The 13,499-nt window shown below is 43.4% G+C and overlaps 1 protein-coding gene across 2 annotated transcripts in view; it reads left to right on the top strand.

Annotated features, from left to right (window-relative positions):
* The first annotated feature begins 4,797 nt into the window (after positions 1-4,797).
* The window catches only part of LOC113133256 (whirlin-like), a 59,718-nt gene continuing 51,016 nt past the window's right edge, over positions 4,798-13,499 (top strand). The window contains exons 1-2 of one of the 2 annotated variants that reach the window (XM_026311952.1): positions 4,798-5,913; positions 11,509-12,152. In XM_026311952.1, the coding sequence (XP_026167737.1) occupies positions 5,206-5,913; positions 11,509-11,688 (888 nt within the window). In that variant the 5' untranslated portion in view covers positions 4,798-5,205 and the 3' untranslated portion in view covers positions 11,689-12,152. Of the gene's footprint in view, positions 5,914-11,508; positions 12,153-13,499 lie in introns of those variants that run through there. The other variant, XM_026311943.1, reaches the window with a different exon arrangement.

Here is a 13,499-nt window from a genome sequence, read left to right as displayed (position 1 = left end):
CGCTGTTTTCAGCTCCGCAGCGACTCTGTTTACATTTTCTGAGTAGCTCCGGTATGGCGTCCTGGCTAAAATACGTGCGGGACGGCATGATGCACCGCTTATCCAGTGTATTTATTAAAGCAGTGACCCCAGGCTTGGTCGCTGTACTAAGGGACATCATATCTTTCGCGATGCACTTTTTACTTTTTGAGTTATTTCCATGTAGGCCTACCACTTTGAAGTGCGTTCATATGTAGTTAAGTTGTAGTGTAGCTGCCAACTTTATTCTTCCTCTGCAGCCTGCTAAACTCTCTCATGTCACGTGATGGTGTGTAATCGCAGTCTCTGCGGTTTAAAAATCGCGTTTTTTTCAAATAGCGATTTAATTGCAAATGCAATTAATCGTTCAGCCCTAACGCTTTCTCCTGTCTCACCTCATTACAGCTAATTTGATCTGAGCGCACTGTTCATATGGAAATAATCTGAGGTGAACGAGGTAATTATGTACACGCGCCCGAGAAATGACATAAAACGTCAAACTTCATCATAGAATTTACTCACTACTCAAAGTGAGTGAACAAGATGACTTTCACATCATTTTGAAGGAAACACTTTACACTACAAGATGGATTTCTCAAAAGTCTTGTGAACCAATGTCCTGTATGTGTTTTATGGCCTTATTTCAGTGACTTAAAAATTGTAGTTTTTCACTAACAATGCATAAACACTGTTTTCTCAAAAACACAATCATGTATAAACTTGCTGCTCACATATACTTCAAGCGTGTCTAACTGACATAAAGACCTGGATGACCAGTAACTTTCTACTTTTGAATTCAGAGAAAACAGAAGTTATTTTATTTGGGCCTAAAAACCTCAGAAATAACTTTTCTAAAATTATAGCTACTCTAGATGGCATAGCCCTGGCCTCCAGTACTACTGTAAAAAACCTTGGAGTTATTTTTGACCAGGACATGTTCTTTAATTCACACATAAAACAAATCTCTAGAACTGCCTTCTTTCACCTGCGCAACCATTGTGAAAATTAGGAACATCCTGTCTCAAAATGACACAGAAAAACTAGTCCATGCATTTGTTACCTCAAGGCTAGATTACTGTAACTCATTACTATCTGCACGTCCCAATATCTCCATAAAAAGCCTCCAGTTTATCCAGAATGCTGCAGCCAGAGTCCTGACAGGAACTAGCAAGAGAGATTATATTTCTCCTATATTGGCTTCTCTTCATTGGCTCCCTGTAAAATATAGAATAGAATTTAAAATCCTTCTCCTCACATACAAATCCCTTCATGATCAAGCTCCTTCATACCTTAAAGACCTCATAGTACCATATTGTCCCAATAGACCAATTCGCTCTCAGAGTGCAAGTCTACTTGTGGTTCCCAGAGTTTCCAAAAGCAGACTGGGAGGCAGAGCCTTTAGTTATCAAGCTCCTCTCCTGTGGAACCTGCTCCCAGTCTGGGTTCAGGAGGCAGACACTCTCTGTACTTTTAAGGCTAGACTTAAAACCTTCCTCTTTGACAAAGCGTATAGTTAGGGCTGGCTTCAGGTAACCCTGAACCATCCCTTAGTTATGCTGCTATAGGCCTAGACAGCCCGAAGACCATCTGAGGTGAAGCGCTGAAAGGCCTACCATTTTTTCAGACTTGATTTAGACGTTACACTTTATTTCCCCCCAAGGGGATTTTTTTTTTCCCCACAACCCTGCACTTGTTTGACCATACAACAACAATAATAACAACAAAACCATACAACAACTGTGATAACACCAACAATAGTAACAAGTGTTTTTATAAGTGTTCATTGAGTGGGTATGTGGGGTCCTGTTCTATTGAAATTGCAATTTGTGTAATGGCCTTGTTATTTAGTTCAGTAAGGTTGGATGTGGGAAGATTATCCTCGCAGCGGTCTTTTGTAAGTTTGGTCCGGCTTTTGACAAAGAGCATGCAAGAAACAGCTGGAAGAATATAATAAAATTGGCTGAATAATGCTTTGATACAGTAGCACTAGTAGATGAGGAGCAACATGAAGTCCTTTAAGCTTGTGGATGATTGGCAGTCTCTTTTTTTCCATGATGTGCTGATCAAGGGAGAGTGTGTTTTCTAATGTTACTCCCAAGTATTTGAAACAGTATTATTACTGTTTCAACGGTTATGAACGATGTATCACCATCTCATGGATAGAACAGACTCTTGGTTGTGTTTCCCAGTGGCTAAAGGCATAAGTTTGTAAAGAATAAGATTAAATAAGAATAAGAATAAACTTGTCAGGTTTCACAAAATATGGGATATTTTCTACAATTTTCTGTAATACAAGGATATAGAGAGTGACATCCAGAATGATGGACTGTTGTAATAAGTGGACTCACCACATTAATTTTTCCTTTTTTTATGTATGTTATCAGTACACTTATGATTATTTTATGTATTTATTGGTATATTTTGGTTTTATTATTGTTATTATTTTTGTAAAGGTGTGTGTGTCTTAGGTCTTTCTCCTTTGCTTGTCCCTGTTTTGTTATCTGTTCTGTAAAAATATTTATAAAACAATGAAGAGATGTTCATGACTGTATGAGAAAATATGCTGCAGTAAAATTAATAGGAAAAATTTCAGTTGGATTGGCAAGCAATATTTCAGCCTAGTGTGCAGTGGCCAATGTATCGTGTGATTAACTTCAGACAAGCATATCTCTAGTGTTACAAGCTGGAACATAGCAAACATAGTGCTAAGATCAGAATTGATGTAGCTTTACTCCAATGAGTTTGCAGCTTGTGAGGCTATCGCGTAACAAGTTGCATAATACAATGTTGTTTTCTAATGCAGGGTTTTTCAAACAACGTACTACGGATTTAACCAGTGTCAAACCTGTTGAAGAACTTGAGTTAATTGGCTCCGTCCACATCACCCACTGGTGGCTGGTTGTTCTTTTTTTGTAACCAGTTTAGCACCAGCCAAGCATCCACGGAGAGGCTTCTTCAGCTCAGCTAGAATAGATTTGCACTGTTGTAGTAAAAGGAGGTCATCTCTTGTGTAGATTATTCTCCCCACAGTATTATCCATAGCTCATTAAGTGAATAAAACAGTAGTTGTCAACATATAGCAAAAAAGAGGGAAAATTTCAGGAGCTACAAGACAGGCTACAGGAATTTGCTGCCATGTGCAAATTCTGAATGCCCCCTCCCTATCCAGTCAAAGTCACTTGCGCAAACGTTGAAGTGTTGCCAGCGTACACATATCTAGATGTACACTTGGACAATAATTTGGACTGAACACAGACTATAAAAATAAGAGATGACTTTTCCTCCTATGGCTTACATATCCTGGTGGCTTAGGTCCTTAGATGTCTGCAGGAAGATGCTCCTCATGTTTTACCAGACACAGCAAGTGTGCTGTTTTATGCTGCAGCAAAGCTGGTTCAGTGACTGGAATGAGGCTGGACTCACTGGAGGCTGTGGTGGAGAGATGCACACAGAAAAAGGTAGAGGTCATCCTGGAATACACCGACCATCCCCTTCACAACATCCTGATGGAACAGAGAAGCAGCTGCAGTGGACGACTCACCTCACTGCACTGCAGGTCTGAACGATACAGGAGATCCTTCATCCCCACTGCCATCAGGCTCTACAACACCTTAGCCAATGGCAGATTACTAATGAACATATTACTGGACTGTCTACTTTTTACTACTTACTTTCACTAAAAGACCACCTGAATTTCTTATTGGGGATGAATAAAGTTTATCTCATCTCATCATCTCTCATATAATGTAATGAATTATGGACTTGTTTAAATTTTCCGTGCCAATTTAAAAAGTAATAATCTCTGATTGTTGTGTTGCACTGCCCCAAATGTCTAAAAACTGAATGCAGCTTTAAGATATTATCATTATCTACCTTGCACTTACTGTTGTATCTATCAGGGATTTATATCTTTTTATATTTTTATTTATTAGCATTTTTCAACAGTTTTAATTCGTTTTAAGGTATTATGTAAGACCCTTAGCTGTATGGATTATGCTATAACAATAAACCTCCTTTACAGTTTTTCTCTTTGTACTGACATGGGTATGTCTACCTACCTTTCTTGTGTTACCTTGATTTACCCTGGAATTTATACTGAATAAGTTGGTTGAATGATGCAGGGCCGAAATGTTAAAGGTACATTTTTTCTGTGTGTACAGATTTCCTATTTATTGTTTTGTACACAATTAAAACTTCTTAAAAGCATAAATAATACATCACAATCAACCAGCAATTGGGAGGCAGTGGATGGCAGCAGCTTGTTACTGTCATGAAGAGGAAGACAACCCCTGGGCTCCTATAAATAGCTATTTAAAAACAGCCTTAATCTTAAGGACATCACAAGGAGTGTCATAAAGGTATTTGCTATAATGCTATAATTAATAATAATTGCTATATATTTGCTATAACTTGATCAGGCTGACAGACACCTACTGATATCTGCATCCAAATGCACCATCCAACACATCTTAAAGGCACCCCCAATATGTTTCTCAGTTGTCCAGATAAATAACAGTTATCCCAAACAAGAATTTATCACTTTTTGGTCGAAAATAAAATATATAATTTCGGATATTTCACTGGTTTGTGGGTAGAGCTCTTTGCTTTTTAAACTCATGCTATTCCTGTTTTCAGTCAACAGTGTATGACATCAGCCAGTGGCTTGCCAAAAATAATCATTTCAATAAGGGCGAGTACTGTTGTCAGACAGTTTCTAAGCAACACACACACCTGCGTCATTTCCTATACATGGGGTCTGAGAGCATCCAATTCAGCGCTCTCTGTCAGTTGCGCACAGAGAGAAGGCTACACGGCAGAAACCCGACAGACGAGTTCATTTTGTGGGCAGAATGAACATGGTTATGGTCATGTAAGGTACCGCTATTTGATTTACAATACCAATGAGAGTCTTCCACGACATTTAATCTGTCAGGCTTCATACATCAGGACACTGCTTGGATCGCTGAGTTTCGTCCCGGTGAAGCCATGGTAAAGTTTTTCTCCTGTATGGAATAAACACCCAGAAAAATGCACCCGGATCACCGGTCACCTGTTGAGGTTGCCCGATGCGCGGAGCTGTTTCACGTTTTATTTTCAAACATGATGGTCGATTGGAAGAGCGTTCTAATAAATGCACGATCTGTCCTCTGGTCTGTATGACGCACTGTTTCCACGTTATATTGTAGAATGAGCGCTGATTTGGAGCGCGTTTCACTCAACACTGTGAACTCGGTCGGCTCGGGGGGCCGTGCGCTCTCAGCAAAAGTCCGGAGGCTCCACAACGCTCTCAACTTGCTGCTAAGCGAACTGGAGAGAGAGCAGTTCATCCACTGTATCAATGTGTACCACACGAAGCGCAACGTTTTCGATCTGGTCCAAACTCTCAAAGTGATTCTCAACACGCCTGGCAAACGACAACTGCTGCCAATGCTTCGCTTGGTCATCCCGAGGTCCGACCAACTGCTGTTTGACCAGTACACATCCGAGGGACTCTACCTGAAAACAGACTTGCTCCTAAGCAACGGCAGCGCGGAGGACCTTGGAGACGAGGGCGATTCAGCTCTGCAAAAATACTTCAGTTCCATCCACGAGCAGCCTTTTACCCCAGGCTGTTCAGACAGTTTTACCGCCGCCGCGGAGCTGTCACCATCCCTGTCCGCTCTGTACTACGAGGGTCCCTATGGAGAAGTGCGCAAAGTCACCCTGAAACGCTCCAGGAGCCACGAGGGTCTTGGATTCAGCATCCGCGGGGGATCGGAGCACGGCGTGGGGATTTACGTGTCCCTAGTGGAACCGGGCTCATCGGCCGAGAGAGAAGGACTGCGGGTCGGGGACCAGATAGTGACCGTGAATGACATGATGTTCAACAATGTCACTCACTTAGACGCGGTGAAGGTAGGATTTCATGCATGTGTGCGCGTGAGTGAGTCTGAGCGGTCCGCTCATAATTATTTCAAAAACAGCCTCGGGACCCGAGACGGAAACTCCAGTAGTTCTAAGTGTGTGAGCCTGTTATATTTTTGTACACTTTATGTGTTGCACTGTATGCTTCAGGCACAGAGAACATGCATTAGTAGGCTTCTACAGATAGAGTGGGAAATGCAGCGCTGTCGTAAAAACAGCACTAGTTTGTGACTGCTGTTTCCTCTGCACGTCCCCGGATCCAGCTGCATCCTTTTTATTATTTCTTTCTACGCCATTTGTGCTTTATTGCTCCGTGGCCACTGGCAGCGCGAACAAACATAAACTCAAATGTTCTGACGTAGGCTAATTTGTACAAAGAAAACCACAGCAAATGGTTTCTTAATGTGTTCATGTCACAGACACTATGATGAGATTTAGGCCAGCAGCTAATTGTTGTTTTCATTATTGATTATTGTGTTGATTGTTTCCTGATTAATAATCTTGTCCCTAAAATGTCAAACAGTAACCAATGTCCACTAAAATTTCCAGTTCAGTAACCATCCCAGTAAAATTAAAGAAGAACTGCAGGGCAATAACATAACTCATGTGCTTGGAAATGTTCAGCAGTTATTTAATGCCAACATTAAAATGTTTGGCCATTACACAAAGGCAAAATATACATAAACAATATATCAATTAATATAATATAAATGTAACATGCGCACATTACACAGCTCAGACACACGCTTACAGTCGTCCCCCCTCACCAAAATGAAATGTCCCCATTTCACTGTCAATATAATAACAAAGAACAATAAACAAAAGAAACATTATCAAACAGTGTAACATAGTTACACAACGTACCAGCAGGTACGGACAAACATATTAACTCATCACATAGTCACCATAACGTACAGGTGGTCTTGAATGACGTCCCAAACGGGAAACCTGCAATGGAATATCCCTACGCACAGCGGAACTCAATGAACTAGACCCTGCGTTAACATTATGCTCCCCGGGTTTTTAGCATAATGTTGACGCAGGAACACCCAGCGGAAAAGATGGATCTGTTGGCTCATTCGTGGTTGTTAATTTTTTAGATAAATGTTTAACGTCACCTAATTCCTGCCACAGTCCATGCTGTCTGTTCTCCCGTTTTAGAAAGTAAGCAAAGGAAGCAAAACATTGAGTTAGCTAGCTAGGCCCTTCTGGCTTGTGTTGAACCAATTACGAGTGAAACCTCTCACGGTTTACGTTTTACCTTTTTCGCTAGCATGTTGTTTAATTATGATGTCGCGTTGACCATAACCTGTAATTTCTCCAACAAAATTGTTCTTTCATATGGATTTTGAAGAAGAGATTTTACTGAATTAGGAGAAAGCTAAAGTTGCGACTCAGGTATCGGCATCATTGTCGATCGCTGTCACTCCTCCGCTACTTATCGACTCTGCTCTGGGCGATAAAATCGTAGCCCTTTATGTGTCAAATAAACGATTGGCGGAATTTCTGTTGCAATGCGTATATCTGATTGGCTTTACTGTGTCACTGCCTGGGCGATGTTTAACCCATGCAAGTACGGGGAGAACATGCAAACTCCACACAGAAAGGCCAGGTTGCAAACCCACGACCTTATGCTGTGAGGCAACAGTGCTAACCACTCATCCACCATGCTGCCCATACACATACATGAACTAGTAATATTAATTACTTTTTTAATTTAACAAATAGATTATTTTTAAAAAAATTTCACTGGTGGGCAGGGAGTGGGGCGGCGCTATAGGGCCATCTATTAGCTAGCCGCCACTGCAAACAGGCCAAAACCCAAAGATATTCAGCTCATTATATGTGGAACAAAGAAAGTCATCAAATTCTAACAAATCTGGGAAAATGAGTGAAGCAGTTGAAAACTGTCAACAAAGGTACATTGATGTCAATCAACTAATCAGTTATTGATTCATTAGCTGTTTGCAGCTTTCATTAATTGACTGTAAAACAATTTGGGAAGGCCTGCTTTATTTCAACTGAAATTACAGTGGGTACAGAAAGTATTCAGACCCCTTTTAAATTTTTCACTTTGTGTCATTGCAGCCATTTGCCAAAATCAAAAAAGTTCATTTTATTTCTCATTAATGTACACTCAGCACCCCATCTTGACAGAAAAAAAAACAGAAATGTAGAGATTTTTGTAAATTTATTAAAAAAGAAAAACTGAAATATCACATGGTCATAAGTATTCAGACCCTGTGCTCAGTATTGAGTAGAAGCATCCTTTTGAGCTAGTACAGCCATGAGTCTTCTTGGGAATGATGCAACAAGTTTTTCACACCTGGATTTGGGGATCCTCTGCCATTCTTCCTTGCAGATCGTCTCCAGTTCTGTCAGGTTGGATGGTGAACGTTGGTGGACAGCCATTTTCAGGTCTCTCCAGAGATGTTCAATTGGGTTTAGGTCAGGGCTCTGGCTGGGCCAGTCAAGAACGGTCACAGAGTTGTTCCGAAGCCACTCCTTTGTTATTTTAGCTGTGTGCTTAGGGTCATTGTCCTGTTGAAAGGTGAACCTTCGGCCCAGTCTGAGGTCCTGAGCACTCTGGAAGAGGTTTTCTTCCAGGATATCTCTGTATTTGGCCACATTCATCTTTCCTTCAGTTGCAACCAGTCGTCCTGTCCCTGCAGCTGAAAAACACCCCCACAACATGGTGCTCCCACCACCATGTTTCACTGTAGGGATTGTATTGGGCAGGGGATGAGTAGTGCCTGGTTTTCTCCACACATACCGCTTAGAATTAACGCCAAAAAATTCAATCTTGGTCTCATCAGACCAGAGAATCTTATTTCTCATAGTCTGGGAGTCCTTCATGTGTTTTTTGGCAAACTCTATGCGGGCTTTCATGTCTTGCACTGAGGCGAAGCTTCCGTCGGACCACTCTGCCATAAAGTCCCGACTGGTGGAGGGCTGCAGTGATAGTTGACTTTGTGGAACTTTCTCCCCTCTCCCTACTGCATCTCTGGAGCTCAGCCACAGTGATCTTTGGGTTCTTCTTTACCTCTCTCACCAAGGCTCTTCTCCCACGATTGCTCAGTTTGACTGGACGGCTAGGTCTAGGAAGAGTTCTGGTCGTCCCAAACTTTTTCCATTGGAGGCCACTGTGCTCTTAGGAACCTTGAGTGCTACAGAAATTCTTGTGTAATCTTGGCCAGATCTGTGCCTTGCCACAATTCTGTCTCTGAGCTCCTTGGGCAGTTCCTTCGACCTCATGATTCTCATTTGCTCTGACATGCACTGTGAGCTGTAAGGTCTTATATAGACAGGTGTGTGCCTTTCCTAATTAAGTCCAATCAGTTTAATTAAACACAGCTGGACTCCAATGAAGGAGCAGAACCATCTCAAGGAGGATCAGAAGAAATGGACATCATGTGAATTAAATATGAGTGTCACTGCAAAGGGTCTGAATACTTATGACCATGTGATATTTCAGTTTTTCTTTTTTAATAAATTTGCAAAAATTTCTACATTTCTGTTTTTTTCTGTCAAGATGGGGTGCTGAGTGTACATTAATGAGAAATAAAATGAACTTTTTTGATTTTGGCAAATGGCTGCAATGACACAAAGAGTGAAAAATTTAAAGGGGGCTGAATACTTTCCGTACCCACTGTATATGCATGAGCAGATGATAGAGGTTGCACTAAGCCTAAATTACAGTTCATGTTATACTTTTCGTAATGGTGTTTCATGTGAGACTGTCAAACATCATAGTTTGTAGAACACAGGTCTCAAATCATAGGCAAATAGAATACCACCTGAGATAAGTATGTATGCTTTTTTTTGTAAATTAAAAGTAAAAAACAGCAAATGTCTTCTTTTACTAAGATTTCATACAGTGTGGATACTTGTGCTTCACCTTCTTGTAAGCGCTTGTGATCAGAAACTGTAATGAAGACCCACTTTGTGTGTTTTCACTGTGACAGTGACGTGTTTTTTCCCTTGATGATCTGTTGGAGACCTAAAATTCAGTCAAACTGCAATAACACCTGTCACATTTTGTGGCTGTAAATAAAGCTTATTGAGCGGAATCTGCTCTTGGGTCCCGAGTGCTTCCTCCTCTCCCGCCGTGACAGAACGAACTGGCCACATGGACCCAGCGGACACCACCTCAGGAGCTCTTCCTTCGGCCTCGGACTTAAACCAGGCCCTCCATAGCCGGGGGCGCTTCCTGGGGGAACATGACCGAATGCTGCGGGGACTCACCGACACTCTCCATCAACTCCTGCAGCAGGTTGCGCAGCTGACGGATCAGATGCGCACTCACCCCGCGCCATTGACCCTTCCTAATCCTCAGCCGGAACTCCGTTCCCCAGCATCCCCCAGGGCCAGCGTCTCACCTCTCTCTCAAGGTCCCCACGACACTCCGGTCCCGGATCCTTACCCCTACTCCGGAGAGCCAGATAAGTGCCGTTCCTTTATTTTTCAGTGCACCAATGTGTTGAAGGCTCGTCCCTCTAGTTTTTCCACGGACTTATCTAAGTTATTGTTTTTTTCTGGACTATTAACGGACGAGGCCTTGACGTCGGCGGAGGCAGAGCTAACTGCCCGTCCTGTAGAGACGCAGACCTTTGAACAGTTTTCATCTGCGTTTCGAGGCACTTTTGGTTATGCCGATCATGTTGGTACGACGGCTCAGAGGCTGCTCGCTCTCCGTCAGGGGAGCCGGCGGGTGGTGGAATATGCAATTGAATTTAACACGCTGGCCACCGCCATCAACTGGGGAGATAAGGAGTTGAGGGGAATCTTTATTCGAGGACTAAGTAGCAGGATAAAGGACCTATTGGTAGGGCGAAGCGAGGAATCCTCACTCAAGGCTCCCATTTCTTTCACAGTTTCCTTAGATAACCAGCTAAGAGAGCGGCAGAGCGAGCGTGAGTCAGAGCTGGCGTCCAGACGGGGACACTCGGACATGTCTGCAGCCACCATGCCTGCCCTGCCTCGGAGTTCCCCAGAACCGGAGGAGCCGATGCAGCTGGGTCGCGCCCGGCTTACCCCCGCCGAGCGTCAGCGACGTCTCTGCCAGGGGTGTTGCCTTTACTGCGGGGCTCAGGGTCACCTCCTCGCAACTTGCCCCAGCCGCCCAGACCGCCCAAAAGAATTGGCTCACCGGTTAAGGTGGGGGTACAGGTGAGCCCACTCCAGAACTCCACACAGAACACTCGCTGTTCTCTACCAGCCTCAATTTTGTTCGGGTGGAGGCGCTGGACGGACGGCTTCTCGCCAACGTCATGCACACCACCGCGCCCCTCTCCTTACTCCTCTCGGGCAATCACCGGGAGGAGATTCAACTTAAGCTTATCTCCTCCCCAATCTCCCCGCTATTCCTCGGTCGCCCGTGGCTGGCCTTGCACAATCCTCTCATCGACTGGCGACAGCATAAAGTGACGGGGTGGAGCGCCCTTTGCCACGCCACTTGCTTGCGTTCTGCTCAATCTCCTTAGGTCTCATCGCCAGTTCGTCCGTCTACTTACCTCGGTAGTACATGCAGCCCGGCTTAACCACCGTTGCTCAACTCAGGCTAAAACCCTCTTCTCTTGTTCCCAGGCTTCCTGTCCTCCCTCTGCTCGTCACTGGCTCGGCCACCACTTCGCCCCTCTTGCTCCTGCTGGCTCGTCGGACCAACTCCCCGGCCGGGAGTCACTCCCGTCGCCAAGACTTCCCACGCCGGAGTCAGCCCTCAGGATCCCACTCCCTCCGGAGCTCAAGTCACTAAGAACTAAATAAAGCTTATTGAGCGGAATCTGCTCTTGGGTCCCGAGTGCTTCCTCCTCTCCTGCCGTGATACAACCACATACAAAGAAACGTGTAAATAAAAAAACACAAATAGAGGGAAACAAGAGGAACCATGGTGTGGGAAATAAATGTTTAACGTCAGCACTTAATTGTAGCAGAACAGTAAGCAAACCTTCACGCAGCGACGCAATGATTAATGGGCATAACAATGGATAAATTTGTTACATGGACCTCTAAAAGAGCAGGCGACTCCACGCCAGCAGACAGCATGAGACCCAACAAATTAAAAAGACACTTAGAAACAACGCACCCCAAACCACTGAGCTGAGTAATTCATTACCATTTTGAAGGTGCTAAGGATTTAAAGCCTGTTTTATCAAAGTGCTTTCTCTTATCTGAAATGCAACTTCACAGGTGTCTACCAGCAGGGTGGTAAAGGACAGGAAGCCGCATACATGGATGACCTCATTTGTGAAGATATGTATATTTAAGTTAGATTTGGTCCTGTAAATTCAGGTCAATTTAGAATGAATTCATCGAATCTGGCACCATGTTTCAATCATAGTTTCAGTGATGATGCATTCTGAGTTGACTATCACTCTGATCTGTTTCTCTGACCAACCTCAACTTCATATCAGTGGTGGCTGAGGCTCATGGGTACAGTACATTTAGGGTAATCCCATTTGTGTTGCAGTGGGTGGCGGGAGTCAAATAGCAGGTATTGATCCGTATGTGTGGTTACCATCAGACCCGATGATGACTTCACAGTCCAGGTCTCTTTGGTGCCTTCTCTGGTGAATTTGGCATCTACTGCATTAATCTATGAAGGCTCGAACATCTGGGCTCTTGATTTTCACCCAGGTATCATCCACATAAGCTGGTAAAGAGGGATGTAACGTCAAAGGATACCATTGTTTCATCTGTATCCAGTTTTAGATCTCTGATTTTGGTGGCAGATTCCTCTGAGTTCAAAATATGGTAGTCTGTGTGACATACAAGTGATGCTAAGATGGTGGCAAGGTGTTTAGTGATGTTATATGTAACTGAGTTTATGCTTCTGACAATAGGTCTCAGGGGGGCTCCTTCCTTGTGTATCTTAGGGAGCTCATTCAGGCAGGGGGTGATTGCCCGTGGATGCAGTTTGTGGGAGGTAACCCTGTTGATGGCATTTTGTTTTCCAGGTGTTTTAAACAGTCAATCACCTTCTCCTTTGCTATCTCGCTATGAGAGAGGAGGATGTCAAATTTATTGCTATGTCTCTCTTTGCCTTTCTGGTGTTGAGCCAACTGTGCCTGCTGGACAAATTGTACGACTGTATCCTAAACTGGTCTGGGCAGAGTGGAGGATAGTTCATGGTAAAGGCAGTCTGTAGTTTATTTGAAAGTGTCTATGGTAAAGTGAACCTGTAAGCATACATTTCTGCATTTGCTGAATTGACAGTGAATAGTACAGTTAAAGTAGCATGGTTACTGTGCAGTACATAACACCTGTCCACGTATGACTGTCCAAGTGTTTCCAGTCTGAATCAACTGTAATTTATTGGCCATTTGCTTTAAAATTACATGATTCTCCCTAATCAGTCTTTCCTCCAGTTGTTCAGCAGATGCAGGCTCTTGTGGGATTTGTTGTCATCACTTTCAATAAACGCTTGTCAAACTAACACTGTCCTGGAACAGGTAGCCTACAATGCAACAGATAATGTCATGGATAATGGACTGCTGTATCACAGTAATCCTGTTGTGGTAATCAGCTTGTCTGTCAAACTAAAAATAGCATAGGGGTTTCTGGGATTTCATCCTCAC

Source organism: Mastacembelus armatus, unplaced genomic scaffold (assembly GCF_900324485.2).
Source record: "Mastacembelus armatus unplaced genomic scaffold, fMasArm1.2, whole genome shotgun sequence".
NCBI classification, from domain to species: Eukaryota; Metazoa; Chordata; class Actinopteri; order Synbranchiformes; family Mastacembelidae; genus Mastacembelus; species Mastacembelus armatus.
This window is presented reverse-complemented; position numbering and strand designations above follow the sequence as displayed.